This window comes from Ochotona princeps, chromosome 2, assembly GCF_030435755.1.
Source record: "Ochotona princeps isolate mOchPri1 chromosome 2, mOchPri1.hap1, whole genome shotgun sequence".
Taxonomy (NCBI): Eukaryota; Metazoa; Chordata; class Mammalia; order Lagomorpha; family Ochotonidae; genus Ochotona; species Ochotona princeps.
In genome coordinates this window covers 160,399,577-160,424,147 of record NC_080833.1, presented here as the reverse complement: position 1 = coordinate 160,424,147, position 24,571 = coordinate 160,399,577, and the positions used below count along the sequence as shown (strand labels likewise).

General features: G+C 44.5%; 1 protein-coding gene across 3 annotated transcripts in view; it reads left to right on the top strand.

The window, feature by feature from the left end:
* The window catches only part of RC3H1 (ring finger and CCCH-type domains 1), a 65,512-nt gene extending 42,949 nt beyond the window's left edge, over positions 1–22,563 (top strand). Inside the window, exons 8-20 of one of the 3 annotated variants that reach the window (XM_058660684.1) lie at positions 567–685; positions 2,500–2,612; positions 6,068–6,349; positions 6,583–6,797; positions 10,933–11,303; positions 11,754–11,921; positions 13,112–13,264; positions 16,018–16,231; positions 16,641–16,731; positions 16,895–17,027; positions 19,113–19,283; positions 21,046–21,161; positions 22,413–22,563. In XM_058660684.1, coding sequence (XP_058516667.1) covers positions 567–685; positions 2,500–2,612; positions 6,068–6,349; positions 6,583–6,797; positions 10,933–11,303; positions 11,754–11,921; positions 13,112–13,264; positions 16,018–16,231; positions 16,641–16,731; positions 16,895–17,027; positions 19,113–19,283; positions 21,046–21,161; positions 22,413–22,563 — 2,297 coding nt within the window. Of the gene's footprint in view, positions 1–566; positions 686–2,499; positions 2,613–6,067; positions 6,350–6,582; positions 6,798–10,932; positions 11,313–11,753; positions 11,922–13,111; positions 13,265–16,017; positions 16,232–16,640; positions 16,732–16,894; positions 17,028–19,112; positions 19,284–19,587; positions 20,282–21,045; positions 21,162–22,412 lie in introns of those variants that run through there. The other 2 variants (XM_058660685.1, XM_058660686.1) reach the window with 2 other exon arrangements.
* Positions 22,564–24,571: the final 2,008 nt, after the last annotated feature.

Here is a 24,571-nt window from a genome sequence, read left to right as displayed (position 1 = left end):
TTTGCAGTCCTAATCTTGGACCTTTGCGTGACAGTAACCCCTCAGAGCTGAGTACTGACCCTGCCCATTAGATGAGAGATGTGATGGCCACGTCAGCACGTCTCCTGCCACTGCCCGTGCTCTTTCAGGGTCTGGGGCCGGGGGGCCGGCTTTGGCTGGCCTGCCTCATTCTTTTATGTCAGCTTTCTTTTGCTTGGGGTTGCTTTAGTTTGCCACTTCAGCTTTAAAAGGATGTATCCATTTCTTTAAAATAATGATTAGGCAAATAAACTATTATCTGAAAACAGTATGAAGTGTAACTTGATGTTGCTGAAGTGCTGACAATCGTTTATTAATTTTTTTTTTTAAGATTTATTTTATTTTTATTACACAGTCAGATATACTGAGAGGAGGAGAGACAGAGATGAAGTGGAGCTGCCGGGACCAGAACCAGCGGCCCATGGGATCAAGGCGAGGACCTTAGCCACCAGACCACGCCGCCGAGCCCAATCCTTTATTAATTTAATATTGGTAAAATAGTAAATAACTTTATACTTAAGTTTTTTCTCTTTTAATTTGTTGTATAGATGCTCCTCCTCCAACTTGGGAACAACTAGAAAATGGGCTGGTCGCTGTACGTACAGTGGTACACGGGCTGGTGGATTATATTCAGAACCACAGCAAGAAAGGGGCAGATCAGCAGCAGGTAAGGGGGCATTGTGGAACTCGGATGCCAGCCCAAGTGGCCATCCTCGGAGCTGGAGGGGCAAGCAGGGCTCCACGGAGCCTCAGAGGGGCTGACAGCTGCCTGCTGTGTCTCGGCCTGTGCTCACTGCTTCTGACGGGCCAGCTCTGAGCGTGCCCTCAGGCACAGGCGCACCGGTTGTGCTGTGAACCGCAGTGCTGTGCCTGGAAGTGTTGTTAAGAGGCCTGGGTCCTGGGCTCAGCCTGCCGATGAGGACTGTTCTCGTCCTCTCAGGCTGTGGTGCCTGCTTGACCACAGCTCAGAGAAGTCTCCCACCTCTGCTCGTGGTAATGGATCAACCTGCAAGGCACACAAAAAATAACAGGCATGTGTTGAGACTAATGCCATCAACTGCAAAATGCTTCCACGTGCTTAGAAGCCAGATTTTACTATATTAGACTGGTAATTTTATCTCACAATATTAAATTAAATAATCTGTATTTGATTCAGTGTTGTGCCGGGAGCACTTTTCCCATTGATTGGGACACAATAGATTTGTGTTCAAGTTTATCACACTTAAATAACATTATTTTGTTTCTTTGACAATAGGTCACGCCTTAATGCTAATGCTCTGTCTCCCCAACACTGTTCACATTTTTGTTGATATTAGTATTTTTCTACTTTTTTTTGTCTCTTAAGCCAGTAGACCAAATTTTCTCCAGTTTTTTTCAAAATGAAATGAATGACAGTAAAATGCAGTACCTCAGGTTATGACAAGAGTTTTAAGTGTTATTACCAATAATTTTATTTTTTCCTTTGAATTTATGTTAATTAGATGTTTTATTTTATATTAGTGAGGCTGTGAGCATAAAGCCTTATTTTAATTTACCTGACTGAAGTGAATGTTAACAATAGATTGTTCAGTACTTTTTATTTGTGAGGCAAAAAGTAAAGTATCTTGCTAATATTCTGGATGTAATATTCCTAACTGATTTAAACACAAATCAGAGATTTACTGGGAAAAAATATGCTTGAGTTCAGTGTTGACATGTTAGGACTTGGGCTCCTGACTTGAGCTCCCATCTCAGGCAGCCCTGGGGGCGGCAGTGCTGGCTGAAGTGGTCACTGCCACGTTTGTGGGGGACAGCCTTGAGTTCTCTCCAGCTCTTGGCTGTGGGCCTGGTCCAGACCCCATCTTGGGAATAAGCAAATAAGAGCTCTGCCTATCTCAAAATAAACAAATTTTAATGATAAAGAAAAAGCCTATAATTTTTAATTCTTTACTCCATTGGACATCATGAAGAATATAATAAAAACAATTAGATTGTCCTTTATGGCTTGCCACCGTGTTGACATGCACAAACTGTGGTTCCATTTAGTGTTGTTTGATGTCTCATTGACTTTCAGATCTGCTTTATCCTTGTATTATACATAGCTTCATTTGTACCTTTTAAAAGATTTTACTTGGTATAATCTGCATATCATTACAGTATGTGATAGAATATTTTTCATTTTTGTGGCCTTTTGTTTGTGTTGTGCAGTAAGAAAACACATTTGTTACACTGAACACTGCAAGAAGCAAATATTAGAAGTTTATACATTTTAAACTTCTCTAGTCTCTTGTTTTTACATTATGAACCTTGAAAAATGAATGACCCATTTTCAAAATTACTCATTTTATTTTTGCACTACCTGAGATTTCAGATAGAAAATATTTCCAGCACTTTGCTTCTTGATACTTCAGCCCACCATGGTTTGGTGTGACTTACTCATCTAGCTCAACTGGCAGTACAAGATGAACACTTTTCTCTCTGATGTTTTGATTGTGGTCTTAGGCTCCACAGCATAGCAAATATAAAACCTACATGTGTCGCGACATGAAGCAGAGAGGAGGATGCCCTCGTGGCGCCAGCTGCACCTTCGCGCACTCCCAGGAGGAGCTGGAAAAGTAAGTGTGGGCGGAGCCAGGGGGACACCCAGGGCTGTCCAAGCACAGGTCGGCCTCCTCCGTAAGTGTGGCCTTTGTATCTATGGAATACATCGTTTCCAAAAGAAAAGGGTGATTTTTTTTCTGTTTTCATTACATAGGAAGCTACTGTGGCTTACTAACTGCAAAATGAATAATTTTTACTGCAAAAAAAAATCAAAATCTGTCATGTTTATGTGATTTTAACAAATTATTATATTATTTTTCTTGTGGAGAAATTTGCCCTTGGCAAAAATCAGTTTTACATGTACTGAACCAACTTCAGTGACCGGATAATTCTAATAACGTTAAATTTCCCAGCACAGTGAACAGTGGAAAACCTTGGTTTTGTTTGTTTGTTTATTTGTTTGTTTTAGGATTTATTTATTTATTTTAATTGGAAAGGTAGAAATATAGAGACGAAAATCTTCCATCTGCTGATTCACTCTCCAAGTGGCCGCAATGGCTGGAGCTGAGCCGATCCGAAGCCAGGAGCCAGGTGCTTCTTCCAGGTCTCCCACGCGGGTGCAGGGTACTAAAGCCTTGGGCCATCCTCGACTGCTTTCCCAGGCCACAAGCAGGGAGCTGGATGGGAAGTGGAGCAGCCGGGACATGAACCAGTGCTCATATGGAATTTAGCGCTTGGAGGTGGGAGATTAGCCAATTTAGTCATTGTACCAGACCCCAAACCTGAATTTTCTATAAGGCCAGTGTAACACCAAAAATTTGAGAAAGACAACAATTAAAATTGTAAATTTATCTCTCATATTAATTCTTGCAATCCCCCAATTAAAACAATTCAATGATACTCTATTTAAATAATCACTGCAAAGATTTTACAATATAATTTTCTTGAATTGGAAGAAAAATGTAGTGTGTTCACATCCAAAGATAACAAAAAACCGACTGAATAAATCCAGTGTCAGTTGGAAGATTTTCTTAATAAAATAGAAATATCATAAATAATTTTTCAAATGGTAATAAATTTTGTAAAGTATTTGATCCATTTATACTAATATCAAGAAAAAGCAGTTTTCTGCTAGTAAGACTACAAAAGCATAGCTATGTATGTAAAAAAAAAAAGCCATAAAATTGTTAATGCGGAACAGCTCAACAAGCTAGCCCTAGAAATAAAAGAAATGAGAATTTAGTAAGGGTGAGAATCCTAAAAATCATACAAGTGAATTGATTTGGGAACTGACTTTGTGATGCCATGGATCAAGCTGCCGCCTGCAGTGCCAGCTTCCCAGATCAGCATGCTGGTACAAATCCCCTGCTCCTCCACTTCCAGTCCAGCTCCCTGCAGTGACCTAGCAAAGGAGCAGGAAGGGGCCCAGCTTATGTGGGAGACACACAAGAGGCTCCTGGCTCCCGGCTTCGGATAAGCTCGTCTTTGACTGTTGCGGCCACTTGGGGAGTGAACCAGTGAATTGAAGATCTTTCTCTCCTTTCTGTAAATCTGCCTTTCCAATAAAAATAAATAGGTCTCACTCATATAAAGTATAAAGGAACATGTAACTACTTTTTTAGAAAGCTGAAACTTAAAATCCTGTTTACATTAGCTTCAAAAAGGATCAAATAAGCTTTGTAACAATTAGTCATACTCAGGACCTGGGATTAAGCGGTGAGTTGAACGGATGAAGACGTGCTGCCTTTAGGTGAAGCTTGGTGTTATGGAAGCTCTGTTTTCTCTTAAATACCAAACTCTGGAATCCCAGCTACAGTGTCTGCTTCACAAAATAATTTGTTTGAGAACAATGAATACTTGTATATGGCTAGGAAAATTCTGAAAAATAAGCTTTTGAGAGATTAGACTCATGCTGATTAACCTGTTTCATCAGCTAGAGTAAGTGTGAAGACTAACATTCCACGGGCACTGGCAGATGCGTGAAGTGGAAGGCGGCTAAGGGTGCACGCAGGAATGTGGCTACGTGCTAGCGGTGGTGAGCCACAATCTCTGGAAAACTTGAGAACCTTGGATTCTCCCTTCAGTCTTTCCAACTCAGTGTGCTGCACGCTGCAGTGAAGTGTAAGGCTGTCAGGTAGAGAGAGGGGGAGACACAGCTTGGCACTATGGCTCAATGGCTGCATCCTCCCCTTGCAAGCTCCAGGGTCCCCGATGGGCATCAGTTTGTGTCTTGGCAGCTCCTCTTCCCACCCAGCTCCCTGCCTGTGGCCTGGGAGGGCAGTCAAGGACGGCCCAAAGCCTTGGGACCCTGCACTGATGTGGGAGACCCGGAAGAGCTCCTGGCTTCTGACTTTGAATAAGCCCAATTCTGGCCGCTGTGGCCATTTGGGGAGTGAACCAGCAAATGGAAGATCTCTTCTCTGTCCTCTCCATAAATCTCATCTGCCTCTTCAGTAAAAATAAAGAAATCTTAGAGAGGGGAAGAGACTTACCTTGGATCACTCCTCAGGGGGCCACAGTGGCTAGCACTGGGCCAGGCAGAAACCGAGAGCTTCTTTTGGGTTGCCCACGTAGGTCATAGGTCGCAGGGGACCATTTGCTTCCACAATCTATCATTACTTTCCCAGGCCAGTAGCAGGGAGCTGGATCAAGAGTGAGCTGGCTGAGGTTTGCACTGGCGCTAACATCTAAGGCAGCTGGACGTGCTATATCATACACTGAGCCCAGAATATTCTAACACTTAAGAAGGAAACCCTAAAGTACTGAGTTTTTATTGTTAAATAGTCTTAAAAACAATAACACAAGTTTATTATCTTAAAGTTCCTAAAGTTAGAACTTCAAAATGGGTTTCACTGAGTCAAAGTTCTACAATTTTTTAAATTTCACTCCATATATTTCCATTATTTTATATCCTGTCTGACTTTGGCACTCTCACCTCTTTCGTAAGAACTCATGATGATATTGGCTCAGTTGGACAACTAACACAGGACAGTCCTGTCTCAATATTTTCAGTTTTAATCACACCACAAAGTAAAATATTCACAGCTTCTTCGAATTATCATGTGAGGAGTATAAATAACACAGGTTTCTTTTTTCAGAAGACAATTATTTTATTTGAAAAAATTGCAGAGGTAAAGTAAATACCACAATTAAAAAGGAAAAGAAAGGAAAGGTTGTAGAGACATGGCCTGGAAGGCTGGTAGTCTGCAGGTCTGTAACAGAGAGAGCAGGGACTCCGTGTTACAACATGGCCCGTCCACAGCGCAGCTGTGCTCAGCCTCCCTGATTGTTACAGAATGCCCCGTGAAACAGTGTTTTTGGACTTTTATCTAGTTAGGAAAGACTGGAGTGTTAAACATTTCAAAAACTATCGTATATAGACTTTCCTATCCACTTTAATAAACTAAAAGTAGAAATCTGAACATAGGTTAGAGTAAAATGTGTTCCTAAGAACATTTTACTTCTTGGCTGCTTTGATAGTTGAAGGTTTTATTTGATTGTTTGATGTGCGCCTTTGCTTTTTCCATAGATTTCGGAAGATGAACAAGCGTCTGGCTCCGCGGAGGCCACTGAGTGCCTCCTTGGGTCAGCTGAATGAGGTGGGCCTGCCTTCAGCAGCTATCCTTCCGGATGAAACTGCAGTGGAGCTGCCCGACAGGAAACCACCTGCTCTGCCAAATGGAATCGTCTCGGCAGGCGGTTCTGCAACACAGCTGATTCCTCGCGGGACAGACCCCAGCTACGACGCCGGCCTCAAGCCGGGCAAGCTGGATCATCTGAGCAGCAGCGCTCCCGGGTCCCCTCCCGACCTGTACGTTGTTCTCAGCTGTTTTCAAAACTTCCTTGACATTTTGCTTTTACAAAAAAAAGATTTTTGATTTTTTTTGTTTCCTATATTAATGATTTTCAAGTAACCACATAGATAAATACACAGGATGAGATGACTGCTGGGTAAACCGGAGTCCCTGATCATTTTGCATATAGCAGTTTCTGTACGTTGCAGTTATTAGAGCTCTGAAGCTTGCTTTGCGTATTCTCCTTTAGGTTAGAGTCTGTCCCTAAGAGTATTTCTGCCTTGCCTGTGAATCCACATCCCGTACCACCAAGGGGACCAGCAGACCTGCCTCCTATGCCTGTCACCAAACCGCTGCAGATGGTCCCGCGCGGCTCTCAGCTGTACCCAGCCCAGCAGGCAGATGTATACTATCAGGACCCTCGAGGGGCTGCGCCGACGTTTGAACCAGCGCCTTACCAGCAGGGTAATGCCCTTCCACTTACATTCTTCCTTTTCTTAGAGTTAGCAGTTCCTCAAAGCAACAAATATATTTTTAATACTTTAGAAGGACAAATGAAGACATTTATTTATTTGAAAGAGTGACAGAGAGAGGGAGAGACAGAGATCTTTTCATCTGTTGGTGCACTCCCCACGTGTCCCTAACAGCTGCTGAGGCTGGGCCAAGTTACAACCAGAAGCCAAGAGCTCTGCTCTGGCCTCCCACGGAAGTGGCGTGGGCCCAGTTGCTTAAGCCTTCAGGTCCTTTCCTATGCATGTTACCAGAGTAGCTCAGCAGCAGAGTAGTGAGCACTCAAGCCATTGCTCCAGTGTGAACACTAACTTGGCAAGTGGCAGCTCAACCCCTGCACCACAAGGAAACAGCATGAAGTCAATGAAGCAGAGCAGGAAAAGTCAAGCTGCTTCACTAACAGCAGTTGTATAAAATGCGGTTTATGTACAGATACAGGACAGAGGCTTCTACCATCTGGAACATGGAATCAAACCCAGAATATGTTGCCTGACAGGCTGGTTATACCAGTTCTTCAGTAGGTCAGATCCCATCCCACCAGCTCTCGTCAAAGACTAACCCAATGTACTGCAGCGGCTCAACTCTGTGAGACATGTTACTGCTGCCCTGCACAGGGCCTGGAAAAACATGGCCCAGCACCCATGGGCCCCACCACCCCATGGGAGATCCAGTTGCAACTCCTGGCTCCTAACCACGCCAGCTGTCAGCAGGGAGGGATACTCCTTCTGGTAGTCCACTATGCTGGTAGTCTCAGTGGTCAGGGCTGGTCTGATAGGTGTGTATACAACGTTCATACATTACCTTAAAAGATTCATTCATTTTTATTTGAAAGGCAGAATTGTAGAGAGAAGGAGAAGATCTTCCATTCTCAGATTCACTCCCCAAATGGCCACAATGGTGAGAGCTGGGCTGGTCTGAAGCCAGGAGCCTCTTCCAGGGTTAGGAGTTAGTCCATCCTTCTCCTTTCCCAGGCCGTTAGGCAGAAGCTGGGTGGGGGTGAAGCAGCAAGGACTTGACCAGCACCACGTGGGATACTGGTGTCACAGGCAGAAGATGAACTGGCTATACCACAGCCTGGGCCCTAGTTTGCATTACTCTACGAGCATTTACAATATAGAATTATAGTGTAGAAAGTGAAGGATAAACGTATACTTGTGAATAATATATGCTTGTGTGTTAAAAAGTAATTAAGAAATTAGAAAAATTAAAGAATTAAATTAAAAAAAAATAAGAAATTGGTAACATGTTTGGCACAATATTTAATATACTGGTTTGTGTTGTGTATGTTTATTTTATGTTTTTAAGGCAGATTTACAGCGAGGAGAAAGATCTTTCATCTGCTGGTACGCTCCGCAAATGGCTGCAGTGGTGGAGCTGAGTCCACCTTAAGTCGGGAGCTTCTGGATCTCCTACATGGGTGCCCCCGGGCTGCTCTCCCAAGCCCCAAGGGGAAGTAGAACACGTGAGGTGCTCTCAGGTGGAGGTGGAGCCAGAGTGCCAGCCGCCTGGTTTGCATATGTGCCTCCTACATCAGAGTGCGGGTTAGGCATAAGCTCTGGCGCTCCCTCCAGCTTGCACAGCATGCTCACCCTGGAGGTAGGGGTGGGTGACTCAGGCGCTTGGGCCCCTCCCACCTGTGTGGGAGAGCGGCTTTGACTTTGGGACTCAGCTTTGTCTTGAGCAAGTCCCAGCTGTTGGGTATTCGGAGAGTGAATATCTCACTCTGTCTATCTCTGCCTGTCATGTAAATAAATCAGGAATGGATAACTTTACCAGAGGGCATTTGCATATTGATTACATTCATGGGCCATACATAATTAGCAAATTGAAAAGTTAGCCTGTGAAAGATTTAGTGAATTCTGCAACTAGTCCACCTGGAAGTAGTTGGCTTTAGCAGGGCCAGACTAAATGATTTTACAAACTTTTTATGGTCCATAAACCAGGCATTCACCACCTCTAAAAAATAAGTGAAATAAGTAGGTCAGTCATACTGGTTAATAATAGTAGCTTGGTAGAAATTGACTAAAGAGAGGTAATTGAGAACCTCAACATTACAAGCATTTCATGGAAGAAATGCCTTTTAAAGAAAGGTATTGGGCCCGGCGCAATAGCGTAGCTGTTAAAGTCCTCTCCTGAACGCACCAGGATCCCATAAGGGTGCCACTTCTGATCCCGGCAGCCCCACTTCCCATCTGCTCCCTGCCTGTGGCCTGGGGAGGTAGTTGGGAATGGCCCAAAGCCTTGGGACCCTCCTCTTGCGTGTGAGACCTGGAGGAGGTTCCTGGCTCCTGGCTCCTGGCTTCGGATTCGCTCAGCTCTAGCCGTTGCAGCCGCTTTGGGAGTGAACCATCAGATGGAGGATCTTCTTCTCTGTATATCTGCCTTTCCAACCAAAAAAAAAAAAAAAAAGGTATTGGGAATAGAAAGGAAAATTTATGAATGATTAGAAGATAATAGTTTAGAACTGAGGAGTTATGAAGTTACTAATCAGGTATGTTGAGAAATGAATTGGTGTGATGAAAAGGAAGGGGCTTAGAAAATAGATAAATTTTGAACGTTTTGGGTTAATTGATAATCCCAGCCGTGCAAAAAAATAAATGATTGAGGTAGATTGTACACTGAATGATTGTAAAACTGTAGAGCAAGAGCCCAGCATGATAGCCTAGTGGCTAAAGTCTTTGCCTTGCACACACCTGGATCCCATGTGGGCACCGGTTCATATCCAGGCTACTCCACTTCCCTTCCATCTCCCTGCCTGTGGCCTGGGAAAGCAGTCAAGGACGGCCCAAAGCCTTGGGACCCTGCACCTGCATGGGAGACCCGGAAGAGGCTCCTGGCTCCGGGCTTTAGATCAGCTCAACTCTGGCCATTGTGGCCACCTGTGGGGTAAACCAGTGGGTAGAAGATCTTTGTCTCTTGTCTCCATCTCTGTACAAATCTGGCTTTCCAGGAAAAACAGACGAATCTTAAAAACAAAAGAGCGAGCACTGTAGAGCGAGCATTTGCTTGCCATGGTTAAGACACTGCTCAGGAAATTCGTGATCTCCCAGTGGAGCCCTCAGTTTGGGTCTCAGCCACTCTGCTTCCAGGCCAGCTTTGCGCGAGCATATACCCTCGGAGTCAGCAGGTACTGGCTCACGTATTTGGGTCTGTGCCACCCACCAGAGAAAGTGTATGGTCGGGTTTCAACTGCATTGAACAGACATAGACTAGAAGGAGGTTCAGTGTAGGCTTTACATGCCTACAATGAAAGTATGAGAAACTTGGCCTCCAGGAGAGAGTCCAAATTACCACTGCAGCAGAACTAGAACCAGGAGCACTTGCTCCAAGGGCAAGCTGAGGCCTGCTGCTTCTGGGGTCACATCACTCAAGCAGCAGTTTGGACAAGGAGAGCCTACTTCCTTGCTTTAGGCCTAAATCCTTGCCAGCAGAATAGACCTCTGGTCTGCCACACCTCTCCTCCAGTTGCCGTCATACTGAAAACGGGTGCAGTCAGAGCAGCTCTAAGGAGTTCTGGGGAGTGTCGTTTTCTGGAATTTTCTGATGTCTGAATTCCATTAAATACATCACAACTGATCTGTTATCTTAGTTGTGCTTAGATTAGTTTTTTCAAAGACTTTTAAGGGCGAGTTTGGCTTTTTTCCTTTCGTTTTTTAAAGATGTATTTATTTTATTGGAAAAATTTACAGAGAGATCTTCCATCCTCTAGTTCACTCCCCAAGTGACCGCCAGCAGCCAGAGCTGAGCTGAGCTGACCGATCAGGCGCAGGAGCCAGGAGCTTCTGCTGGATCTCCCTCATGGGTGCAGGGGCCCAAGGACTTGGGCCGTCCTCAGCTGCTTCCCCAGGCCAATAGCAGGGAGCTGGATGGGAACTGGAGCAACTGGAACATGAGCTGGTACCCAGATAGGATGCAAATTGAGCCAGGCATCAGCCCCTGGGTTCTATTTTTCCTCAGCAACTTTGTAAGAAAGAGGAAAACATTTAAAAGAAATAAGTGGATTGTTAATGTTTGTGTGTCTCCATTTTTAAACTTCTTGCATGTAAAGCTTGGTTGACTCATTGTTGCCTTTGGTTGGTCTCTTGTGTAGGAGTGTACTACACTGCACCACCACCGTGTGTGTCCCGCTTTGTCCGCCCTGCACCGTCCGCTCCGGAGCCCGGCCCTCCCTGCTTGGACCACTATCCAGCCTACCTTCAGGACCGCGTCGTGAGCTCTCAGTATGGCACACAGCCACAGCAGTACCCGCCCGTGTACCCACCTCACTATGATGGCCGTCGCGTATACCCTGCTCAGTCTTATACAAGAGAAGAAATTTTCCGGGAAAGCCCTATTCCCATTGAGGTTCCTCCTGCACCAGTGCCATCCTATGTGCCAGAATCCAGAGAGAGATACCAGCAGATGGAGGGTTACTATCCAGTGGCTCCTCATCCCTCTCAGATCAGAGCTCCGTACCCCAGAGTATGCTGGGTTTGTTTTGTTTTTGTTATGTTTTGTTTTGTTTTTATTCTTAGACTTAATAATTTGTTTCTTGTTATAGTGATTTTTTTCCCACTAGCTCTTTGATAATTTTAAAAGAAAGCTTTTCCCTTTTATCTTTTTATAATTCGAATAGGTTTTACAAAACATATTGTTGGGAAAAACTCACCGTTCCTCCAGCCCCTGCCAAATAACGATTCTAATCTTCTGATCTTTGGATTTTTGTAATAATTGTAGATCTATTAGATATATAAAAAAAGAGACCTAACTTTAGCTCTTTCGGAGCTGCTAAGAGCTGGGGGCGATACTTGTTTTACTTTTCTCTGTTAAGCTTTGTTTCCAAATGATAGGATGATGTCTGTCAATATATATAAGTGAATTTATGTATTTTGAGCTTTTTTTCCCAATGCTAACTAACTTTTCCGTTTTCAGGAGCCTCCTTATAGCCGACTTCCTCCCCCTCCCCAGCCCCATCCCAGTCTAGATGAGCTGCATCGCCGCCGGAAGGAAATCATGGCCCAGCTCGAAGAAAGAAAGGTCATCTCCCCACCTCCTTTTGCTCCTTCACCAACATTGCCTCCTGCCTTTCATCAAGAGGAAGTAAGCACATTTGTTTAAATTCTTTATTTTATTTTATTATTTTTAAGATTTACTTTCATTGTAAAGTCAGATATACAGAGAAGAGGAGATACAGAAAGAAAATCTTTTGTCCGGTGATTCACTCCCCAAGTGGCTGCATAGGCTGGAGCTGAGCCAAACTGAAGCCAGGAGCCTGGAGCTTCTTCTGGGTCTCCCACACGGGTGCAGGGTCCCAAGACTATGGGCCGTCCTCGACTGCTTTCCCAAGCCACAAGCAGGGAGATGGATGGGAAGCAGGGCCTCCGGGATTAGAACCAGCGCCCACATGGGATTCTGGCACATGCAAGGCGAGGACTTTAACCACTAGGCCACCACGCCAAGCCCTATTTTAAATATTGTTTACATACTGGAGAGGAATGCGTGTCCACGTGGGTCTCTGATTAGAGTGGAGAGGATCAAGGCATGGATGGAGGATGCTGGGTGGGACAAAAGTTTCAGTTCTTTTATTTTCCTGATCTGTAAGGGCAGGGGCCATTCCTTGCTGTCACACTACATCACCTGGGGATGGTGAGATGGTCTTTGATGACGCCTTAGAGACCCCGATGTGGGGAAGAGTGTTCCCAGGGTGTGACTTGAGTGCTTTTGATAGTTCTGAGATACTGTCAGCATTGTTGCATGGGGGAAAGAATTTTTTCAAGGTCGGTTGCCTCGCTAGGTCCCCCTAGTGCACCCATAGACCCAGACACTGGCTGTACAGCTTGGCAGAGAGAGTTGCCCAACCTGTTCTGCTTTCCATCCTCTCATGAGGCACTCAACATCCTCCACTAGCCTGGATGATCGGGCTGTCTTGTTCCTGTGTGCCTCTGTGTGTGTCCACTGTGCAGGCATCAGCAATGGGGAGGCCCAGTATGTGTAGCCAAGGGCTGAACCACTATCTTGGGGTCCCTGCCAAGGCTGGGGTTTGAGCCGTCTGGCTGGGGAACCCCCCCAAGAATCCTTGCCCGATCTTAGTGCAGACTTGATTCTTATGTGTGGAGGACTAGGAATGCCACTTTTTGCTCATTTTGTATTATGTGTGTTTTTTAGAAAATTTTGTTGTGCTATTAAAAAATGAAGTAAGTCCTATTACATTACTTGCTGCTTCCTTCCTTGTGTTGTTACTCATAGACCTGTTTTCTGCATTATCCTCCCCCCGCCCCACCCATTTGTAGTTTCTGGATGAAGACTTGAAGGCGGCTGGGAAATATAAAGGAAATGACTACAGCCAGTATTCTCCCTGGTCATGTGATACCATCGGCTCCTACATCGGAACCAAAGACGCAAAACCCAAAGATGCTGTGGCAGCAGGAAGCATGGAAATGATGGTATGTACAGGAGCCTAGCCACAACTTACTGCAAAGGAAAATAAGGCAAATCCCACTGTATTTCAGGCACAAATAACTGAAAGCTTGCTTAAAAGCTTCAGACCAAATCCTGTACCCTACATTTGAATTATGTTGGAATTCTGTGGATTTTTTAGTGTCGTTCAGGTATAAATAAAAATCTTTTGTGGCCTGAGCAGTAGCTTAGTGGCTAAAGTCCTCACTTTGTACACACTGGGATCCCATGTGGGCACTGGTTCTAATCCCGGCAGCCCCGCCTCCTATCCAGCTCCCTGCTTTACAGTTGGGGAATAAATAGACAGACAGAAGATCTTTCTCTCTGTATTTCTGCCTTTCCAATATAAAAAAGAAGTGGTACAGCCAGAATTTGAGCTGGTGCTCATCTGGGATGCAGGCATCTCAGGTAGTGGGTTTACCTGTGATGGCACAGTGCCAGACCCTGTTTGCATGCTTTTAAACTTATATAAATTGTACTTTTTCTTTTAAGTTTTAATTTATTTTTATTGGAAAGGCAGATTTACACAGAGAAGGAAAGACAGAGAGGGAAAAATCTGCCATCCCCAAATGGCCACAGTAGCTTTAGCTTGAACTGGTCTGAAGCCAGGAGCTTCTCTGGGTCTCCCACGCGGGTGCAGGGTCCCAAGGCTTTGGGCCGTCCTCAGCTGCTTTCCCAGGCCACAGGCAAGGGAGCTGGACGGGAAGTGGAGCAGCCGGGACATGAATTAGCATCTGTGGTGACGAAGGTGGTGGATTAGCCATGGTACCGGCCCCAGCTTAACATATTTTCACTCAATAGTATTTTCAAAATTTGTTGTGTTTAAATTTTACTTAAGATTTACGTAACTCAGATTCGTTCATTTTAACTGCTTTTTGCAGATATTTCAGGATACCTGACATGATGCTGTGTGCTGTATCTAGTGTGTACGAGGTGGGGACCAGTGCTGTGTCATAGTCAGTTTCTGCTTGCAGATACCAGTTAGAGTCCTGGCTGTTTTGTGTCCAATCTGACTCCCTGCTAATGGCCTGCTCGGGGTGAGCCCAGTGCTTGGGCTCCTGTACCTAGGAGGGAGACAGAAGAAAGCCCCTGACTCCTGTCTTGGGGCTGACGTATCCCTGCCATGCAGCCATTTGGGGTGTGAAACAGTGGGAGGAATGGAAGCTCACTAGAGATCCATCTCCCCCATCCGTCCCTCTGCCCTCTCTACATATAACTCTTTCAAATAAAGGATATTATTGTTATTAATGGATAGTGACTTATTGCTCATTGATGATTAATAATCAGCATTAGTGATTTCACTCTCATATACCATGCTACAGGGAACATTCTTCCCTTGGGTGCAGAGATTTTTGTTGGTTGAATGTGTCTTCACTATTGTTATTCATCTGGTTGCCCTTAGTAACTCTTACAAAGATTCCTAGGTTATATAAATTCTCATAGATTAAATGATTATCCTTAATAATAAGGAATTGACTGCCAGTGCAAAGAGCTAAGATCTGTATGGCAAGAAATATGATTAGATGTCTGCCTAAGAAAAAGGACTGGAGAGGAGGACAGGGAAGCAGCCCTGTGACTGTGGGAGGACCGGGGTCATGGAGCTTCCCACCGGAAGGAGAAGAAGCAGCCCTGTGACTGTGGGAGGACCGGGGTCATAGAGCTTCCCATCGGAAGGAGAAGAATCAGCCCTGTGACTGTGGGAGGACCGGGGTCATGGAGCTTCCCACCGGAAGGAGAAGAATCAGCCCTGTGACTGTGGGAGGACCGGGGTCATGGAGCTTCCCACCGGAAGGAGAAGAAGCAGCCCTGTGACTGTGGGAGGACCGGGATCATGGAGCTTCCCACCGGAAGGAGAAGAAGCAGCCCTGTGACTGTGGGAGGACCGGGTCATGGAGCTTCCCACCAGAAGGAGAAGCAGCAGCCCTGTGACTGTGGGAGGACCGGGTCATGGAGCTTCCCACCGGAAGGAGAAGCAGCAGCCCTGTGACTGTGGGAGGACCGGGTCATGGAGCTTCCCACCGGAAGGAGAAGAAGCAGCCCTGTGACTGTGGGAAGACCGGGGTCAAGGGAGCTTCCCACCGGAAGGAGAAGAAGCCGTTTGATTGACATCCTCTCTTCCTTCCTAGTTGGCTTTCTGAAAATGTTATTATGTGATAGCCTTAATAATAATAATTGAACACCTTCTAAATAGGTTAAAGAGATCTAATACAGTGCTTCTTAGATGTTGTTACTGTGTGGACGGATTACCTAGTGATAATGTATATATTTTCATGTACGTATGCTGTTATTTATAAAATAATATGAATATGATATAGGTATAAATATCTATTATATGTGTATATGTACTGGGTTATGTTACTGTAAAATACATTTGCTGCTGTAAGGAATAACCCAGCTGTTAATAAAGATGTTTCAGTGGGCTGGTGCAGTGGCTCGGCAGGCTAATACCCATTGTGCCGTGCTGGCATGCCATAAGGGCGCTGGTTCTGGTCTGTACTGTCCGCTTCTGATCCAGCTCCAACTGTTGCAGCCATTAGAAAGGGGAACCACCGGAGGAAACGCTCTGTCTCTCCTCTCTGTAAATGTTCCTTTCAAACAAAAAAATTAATGAATCTTTTAAAAAAATGTTTTAGGTAGTGGCCAAAAATAACTAATGGTTTAGTCTTTGTAGGGACAGCATTGCCTTCTGTTTAGCCTTGTGTTCGCGATCTGAGTGTGGGGTGTGTTCTGATCTTACCAGAACATGGAGGGCAAAGGCGTGCGAGACCCACGGTTAGACCCGCAGCGGAGGGCAGCCGAGGCCAGTGACGACGACCTGATTCCGTTTGGAGACCGGCCAACAGTCTCTCGGTTTGGTGCCATCTCTCGGACTTCTAAAACAATTTATCAGGGTGCTGGCCCGATGCAGGCTATGGTGCCTGCAGGAGCTCCCACCAAATCTCTTGGCATTTCAGGTAAGCCCTTCTAGAGCATTTGGAGTTGATTCTCAGTATCACATTTCCTCCCCATTTGTTTTCTGTAACCTTCCAAGGCTATGAAAAATTTCAAACCTTGCCATGAAAGTGTCTTTATAAGAAAGTTATAGCTCGAGATGGTTTATCATATACATTAAAATGCCCATAAATATTACCTGTTTTTTAATTACTTTACGCTTATGTTAATACAGTCTCATTATCAAATGATTTAAGCAGTAGGAAAAAAAATACAGAAGGTTCGATGGGAAAGAAACATATCAACATCTTGTTACTTTGGTGATTATATTGCCACAGAGCTGTGTATAGCTATGCTCATGCCTGATAGATTATGGGCACCTTAAAAGAACTAACTGCTGGATTCCTTCACACGACCGTCTCGCTCTCACAGATTACAGTCCGTACGGAAGTCACGCTGCCTGGGGAGGTTCTCCGTATTCACCTCATCAAAACATGCCTTCTCAGGGACACTTCGGTGAGAGGTATGGCTCAGCCTTCTCCCTTGGTCAAACCTTTACAATGGCTTCACTTTTCCTATTTTGTTTTTCAAGTTTTTTGTAATAATATTTCAGCAAAATGAAGCTTTGGAATTTGCCATTACCGAATGGTAACTGAGTGGTATTTGTCTTACGGATCTTACCACAGGGAAAGAATACCCATGTCAGAAGTGGGCGGCCACGGAAAGCCTCTGCCGTGTGCAGACAGAGAGCAGCTGCGCCTGGAGCTGCAGCAGCTGAACCACCAGATCAGCCAGCAGAGCCAGCTGCGGGGACTAGAGGTACCAGCCCGAGACAGCTCTTCGTTGCTGTTCTTGATGGGCTCTCGGGGATGTGCAATGCAGGTGCTTTTGAAGATCTGTGAACATTAAAACTCCAAAGTCTGTTTCTTAAGAGTTAGTATGAAAATTTATCCTTCCAAGAATTCAGTACTAGCTTCAGTTCTGGGATAATGGAAAGCTCAGAATCTTACCTTCAAGTGGATTAGCTAAAATTTCTTAGCTTGATGATATATTAAGTTCAAGATAAATAGCTATTTTATCAACAAATGCTTTTAGCTTTGATTTTTTTTTTAGTTTACACTTTATTTTCTTTCATCTTCAGCAGTTAGAAACCCTTAAACGTAGAAATGTTATTTTAAAAACTTTTTATTTATATGCTTCTTTACAGCTAATAAATTATTATTATTATCTTTGTTTTGGTTTTTTGAGAAACCAGGAGATTTTTTTTAAGTTATTTATTTTTATGGGAAAGTCAGATTTACAGACAGAAGGAATGACAAAGAGAAAGCTCTCCGTTCCCCAAGTGGCTGCAGTAGCTAGGAGCTTCCCCCGGGTCTCCCACGTGGGAACAGGTTCCTAAGGCTTTGGCCGTCCTCTACTGCTTTTTCCAGGCCACAAGTAGGAAGCTGGATGGGAAGTGGAGCAGCTGAAATATGAACTGGCGCCCATCTAGCATCCTGGCACGTGCAAGGAAAGGGTTCAGCCACTAAGTCATCACACTGGGCCCTAGAAACATTTTATATCAAACAAACAGCAGCATTTGGGGGAAACTTTGCCATAGACTATAGTTACTATGGTTGAAAGTTCTTTCTATTACTGAAATCTCATTGAAATAATAAAGAATTTGGTTCAGAGAAAATTATTTTAAAAAGTAGGGAGGAGAGAGACACATTTATACTTCTCTTTCAAATAAGGTAACTAAAACAGCAATTTGGGCCCAGCGGCGTGGCCTAGCAGCTAAAGTCCTCGCCCTGAACGCACTGGGATCCCATATGGGCGCCGGTTCTAATCCCGGCGGCTCCACTTCCCATCCAGCCCAATCCTTTGGGATCCTGCACCCATGTGGGAGACCTGGAGGAAGTTCCTGGCTCCTGGCTCCGGATCGGCACAGCACCAGCCATTGCACTCACTTGGGGAGTGAATCATCGGTCGGAAGATCTTCCTCTGTCTCTCTTCCTCTCTGTATATCTGACTTTGTAATAAAAATAAATCTTAAAAAAAAAAAACAACTTATATCCAAGGTGGAATTATTCATGGGCCTGGCACAGTAGCCTAGCAGCTAATGTGCTCACTGTGCACATCCTGGGATCCCTTATGGGTGCCGGTTCTAATCTTGGTGGCCTTGCTTCCCATCCTGCTTCTTGCCTGTGGCCTGGGAAAGTAGTCGAGGACGGCCCAAAGCCTTGGGACCCTATACCCATATGAATGACCCGGAAGAGGCTCCAGGCTCCTGGCTTTGGATTGGCTCAGCCCCAGCCATTGCGGCTGCTTGGGGAGTGTGTCAGTGGGTAAAAGATCTTCCTCTTTGTGTCTCCTCCTCTCTGTATATATGACTTTCCAATAAAAATAAATTTTGTTTTAATTATTCACTAAACTTTTAAAATATTTATTTATTTTATGATATGTGTTTGAAAGGCAAATTTTACAGGGAGAAAGGGTCTTCCATCCATTTGTTCACTCGCCAAAAGGCTGTAGCGGTCAGAGCTAAGCTGATCTGGACCAGGGGCCAGGAGCTTCCTAAAGGTCTCCCACATGGGCACAGGGTCCCAAAGACTTGGGCTGTCCTCTTCTGCTTTCTCAGGCCATAAACAGAGTAGATCAGAAGTGGAGCAGCCAAAATGCAAACTAGCTCCTGTGGGATGCCAGCACCATGGGAGGCTTAGTGGACTGGCACCACACTGGCCTCTGACTCAGTGTAAATCTCCTGTTTTCCCCTCTTTTTATATTCAGTGTTGCTAACAGTAGTGCCTCATGGGTGTATCATTTCTTAGTGCAGACATGTGTTCTCAGGGATGTAAGAGCGGGCTGGAATTGGGCATGCCGTGACTGTGTGTTGAGCTGTGTGTGCTTGGCTGTATGCACTAGGCTGTTAGTAACAGGCTACTGTTGCAGAGGGAGGCCAGTACCCTGGCAGGCCAGCCACAGCCCCCGCCACCGCCTCCCAAATGGCCTGGAATGATCTCCAGTGAGCAGCTGAGCTTGGAGCTCCACCATGTGGAAAGGGAGATCGGGAAGAGAACCCGCGAGCTGAGCATGGTAGGTGTTTCTGTGAGAAGGGAGCGTTGGAGGGAGCCTTAGGATTATACCACAGAGCTCCTAGCTTTCCAGGGAGCGTTGGAGGGAGCCTTAAGATTATACCACAGAGCTCCTAGCTTTCCAGGGAGCGTTGGAGGGAGCCTTAGGATTATACCACAGAGCTCCTAGCTTTCTAGGGCTGTTTAGAACTGTAAAAATGATGTTCCAAGCTATTCTGACGGGTGATTGAGAGAAACTTGGACAAGATGGACTCTCTGCCTGTCTGTCACACCCGTGTCCGACTGTGATGTCTCCGGCTTTCCAGGTGCACTCTGGGAGGCAGCAGGGGACAGCTGCAGCGCGTTGGCTCCTGTGATCCAGCAGATGGAAGATCTCCCTACCTGTTATCTTTGTTTTGGTTTTTAGTATTTACTTATTTTACTTGGAAAGTCGGAGTTATGGAGAGGGAAGGAGACACCAAGAGGGATCTTCCATTCGCTGGAAACGCTGCGATAACCATGGCTGAGCTTATGCAGCCTGCGAGCCAGGAGCTTCCTTGGGAACTCCCACCTGGTTCAGCGACACCAGCTCACGGGCCATCCTACCTAGTTTTCCCAGGACATAAGAAGGAGCTTGATCAGGAAGCGGAGCAGCCAGGACATGAACTGGCACGCATATGGGATGCCACTGCCAACAGGCTGAGGGTTAACCTTTGATACTACTGTACCAGCCCCACTCTACCTTTCAAATAAATGAAATTTTAAAAATTTATTCACCAAGTAACATTCTATGTTTAATAGCCTTTAAATTGTTAGTGACATTTTTGTTATGAGATGCAGTCCTATGCAACTACATCAATGGATGCCACTTGCTATTGGATATTGGATAGTGTACTAACATTGATTGCAGGATAATTTGCATATTAGCAGAGTCAAACATTCCCTTAACTTACATAAAATTTGATCTTTTTCTGCTACGTAACTTTCACATTTTTCTTACACAGATAATTGGTGATGTAGTTGTCTTGCTTTCAACAAGCACATAAAGATGTTTACCATATTTTGGCTTCTTTTTTCAATGTTTGTTTTTAAGTACTTTCTTCCCTTTTTTTTTTTTTTTAAAGATTTTATTATTATTGGAAAGCCGGATATACAGAGAGGAGGAGAGACAGAGAGGAAGATCTTCCATCTGATATTACACTCCCCAAGTGAGCTGCAACGGCCGGTGCGCGCCGATCCGAAGCCAGGAACCAGGAACCTCTTCCGGGTCTCCCACGCGGGTGCAGGGTCCCAAAGCTTTGGGCCATCCTCGACTGCCTTCCCAGGCCACAAGCAGGGAGCTGGATGGGAAGTGGAGCTGCCGGGATTAGAACCGGCGCCCATATGGGATCCTGGGGCTTTCAAGGCGAGGACTTTAGCTGCTAGGCCACGCCGCCGGGCCCCACTTTCTTCCCTTTTTAAAATTTACTTATTTTTATTGGAAGGGCAGGTTTAGTGATAAGAGAGGCAGAAAAATCTTCCATCTGCTGGGTTCACTCCCTGTCTGGCCACAAAGGCTGCAGCTGAGCTGAGGGGAGCCAGCTTCTGCTGGGTGCCAAGGCTTTGGGCTGTCTTCAGCTACCAGGTTGCATAATTGACAAGTGGGTGGTGCTTGGATCTTTGTCTCTTTGTATGGGAATATTCTTTGATTTCTGGATCATCATTGTGTTCATGCTGTTTTGATTTGGTCTACCCCAGTAGGACTGCTGAATAGAGGATAGCTGATTTTATTTCTGTTTTCAAAGGAGAACCAGTGTTCTCTGGACATGAAAAGCAAATTGAATGCCAGCAAGCAAACAGAAAATGGACAAGCAGAGCCGCAAGCCAAGGGTCCGGCGGAGGACCTTACGTTGACATTCAGGTGAAGGAAGGGTTATTTTCACGGTCTTCCTGAACTAAACACACAAGAGAAACATTGTAGTATCTAGTTGTACTGCAGTGCATTGTAATATTTAACATATCAAAATATTTAATACTTCCTACATTTTCATGTTTAATATACCTCGACATATTTAAGGTGTTTTAAAATATTCTGTGACGTGAGGTAAGAATATTTTTGCGTTTATTTAGGAATTATAAAGCTTAGATCTAACATTGAATTATGTTAATACTGTTAAGTTGCATTTTCTGGTTTTATATATATATATGTTATTTTTTTTTTTTAAGATTTTATTTTTATTGGCGAGGCAGGCAGATTTCACAGATTGAAGGAGAGACAGATCCTTTTGTCCACTGATTCACTCCCCAAATGGCTACAACAGCCAGAGCTGGGCCGAGATGAAACCAGGAGCTTCTTTTGGGTCTCCCACATGGGTGCAGGGTGCCAAGTCTTTGGGCTGTCCTCCACTACTTTCCCAGACCACAAGCAGGGAGCTGGATGGGAAGTGGAACAGCTGGGACCTGAACTGGCACCTATATGAATGAGAAGTTGTGACATTTAACTGTCTGTTTTTATAACCCTCCCTAGCCATTCCCACACTCCTGTGGTTTGCTTCAGCTAGGCAGTGTTCTACATGGACAGAAGAATATATACAGTCTCTGCCAGACAGCTGTGCAGTTGTAACTAATTCCTGGCACATCTTTAGTTGTTTTCTCAGAGTGTTTTGAGGCTTTGGCTGCATGGTTCTGAGTTGTCCTCTTATGAACAGAAGAATTTCGAATGCCTGGTTACTTTTACAATGGGTCTAAGTCCGCATATGATCCTACATTCAGAGTAATTTCTTAGACTAGCGAACTGTTCAATCCAGCCCCATGCTTCTCTGACGCCAGGCTCTCAGTGTCTTCAGATGCAGGCTCTGCGGCCTGAGGTACAGTTCCACGCTCTCTGGCGTGAAAGCAGCAGTAGATAATGTTCAGTGGACAGGCTGTGCTCCAACAAAGGTTTTTTTGGTTTCTTTCTGTTTTTTAGCAAAAAGGCAGTTGACTGGTTTTAGTTTGCCAACCCTGTGCTAACATGATTAGAAGCTGTAAATTAAAATTTAAAATGTAGAAGTCGATCACATTTTTTTTCCAAAGTGCTAAGTGATAGGCTGTTTATTTTGTTCCTCTTAGTAACCATTTTTCTCTTTCCTTTTTAAAAATTCCATCTGTATATGTATTTTAATGTCAACAGTGATGTCCCAAATGGATCAGCCTTGACGCAAGAGAATGCCAGCCTCCTGTCAAGCAAGACCAGCTCTCTGAAGCTGTCAGAGGACCCCGAGGCAGGAGGGGACAACAGTGGCTGCCAGAGGCCGGGCATGCCGCCCAGCGCTGCTCCCTAGGGCGGCAGGCTGTTGTTATCTTCTGCCCTTCCGTGGGGCGGGGCCTGTGGAGCAGAAGAACTTCTGACCTTTTTCTCCACAAGTGGGCGGAGACCATGTGCACCAACACCACTACTAAGACAGAACCCTGCACATAGTTCACATTAATGCATTTTTTAATTTAAAGAAAAAGAAAATTAGCAGTATCTGCAAGCAATTCAGATTAAATTTGTTTTTGTTCTGTGAATGAACTTTATTTTAATAACTTTGGACGCCTTGGATCCAGGGCTTTAAAAAAAGAAGATATTATATATACACTCTGTTCGATTAATTGTATGATCTTAATGAAGTAGGTTCCTCTTGTATTTTGGTATTATTACATACCCAGTGTATAATTCCTTGCCCCGGATCCTTTCCAACTCATCCTCCCGTAACCAGGCAGGTGAGCAGCACTGGCCTTCCTGAGAATTCTGTGGTGCTTGCAAGCAGAGACAGTCATAGACCGGAGGGGTTAGAACATGTGCAGCAAACCAAGTTTTCTCAAAGCTCTTATTTCAGATTCCCCTTTCTGGATCAGTAGCTTCATAAGTATTTTTCTTATGATATTGAAAATTTTTTGTTTAGGAACATTTTATTTCTTGTTTTCAGCTTTTTGGAGACACAATTACCAGGTGCTTAAATTTTGAGGTCCTTGATTTGCATAATGAGGATTCTTTGCACTCATGTGATAGACAGCGGAGTGGATCGGTCAGCCTGAAGCGGAGGTTGCCTCAGCGGTAGCCTAACTGGCTAGCAGCGAACATACACGCTGGCTGTGTTCTTGTCGTTGACCTCGCCGTTGGAAACTTGGAGCCATGCTTTCCAAATCAAACTTGGGTTGAAATGATTGAATGCTCAAAAAACTAGGACAGACATCCATATTTTAAAACTGTAGCACTTGATTTGAACTTAAAATAAGCAAAACCATTTCTATTTCACTCTCAGAGGTTAAAAGTGTAAATAACATGTTTATACAGTGGAGCCTCTGGCCAGCGTGAATTGCCCGAGTCCGACAGTGATGGATCATGAGTTGGTCATCTGTTCAAAATCATTAGCATAAATAAGTAGTAAATACCCTGAGGTCTGTTTTCATAAACTTGGCTTTTCAGTATTAAGACACCTTCATGAAATTTTTAGAGAAAAGCAAGGCAGGCTGTTTGACTCTGTTGTTCTGCTGCACATGTTCTGATGCCAGGAGTCTATACTTACCTGTGCCCTATAAAACATGTTTACTGGGAATTGTTTCATGTAGTCATCCCGTCCATCCTGTGTTTGCCCAGTTGTTTCATTTTCCCTTTCTGGATTATACTACTAAATCAGCAAGCACTGGTTATGTAATAAGTTACTGCATTGCTTTGGTTGGGTAAAACTAGAAGTTTATATTTTTCGTGTTTCTTATTTTCCTAGCCCTGAACTCCTGCTGAGGTCCTAAGAGAGCCTCAGCCTAAGCTCTGTGTCCGTCACGCCGTTAACGGAAACAAACGGGGGTGGGTGGGGAGGGGGGTACAGTCCTGCCATTGCCTACCAGTAGCAGAGTCCAAACAGAACACTCTTTTGAGTAGCGATTATTTAATTTGCCCAGTCAAGGCACCGTGTTTATATACTATTTCACATTGAATTTGATTATGCCCTACAGACCTGGCTGGTCAAGGATTTGATATACACATATTGGCTTGGGATTCGAGCTTTCTTTTTTATTTAAGTAAAATTTTATATATATTATATATATATACATATATACATAGCTATATCTGTATATATATTAGGTATGTTTTAAGGATTTCTTCGCATGAGCGCAGCTGTTGCGATAAAATGACTGATTGGGAGGTTGAAGCGCTGAATGAAGGTGAGGCATTTTTTTCAGTTGAAATGTCCATTTTCCTTTTTGATATACATTTACACTTTTTTTCTTTGATTTTTGCTTAGAATCCTGTATTTACAGTCTAAATGCTTATTATTTATTGGGAGAAGGAAAGAAACTTGTGTGTGT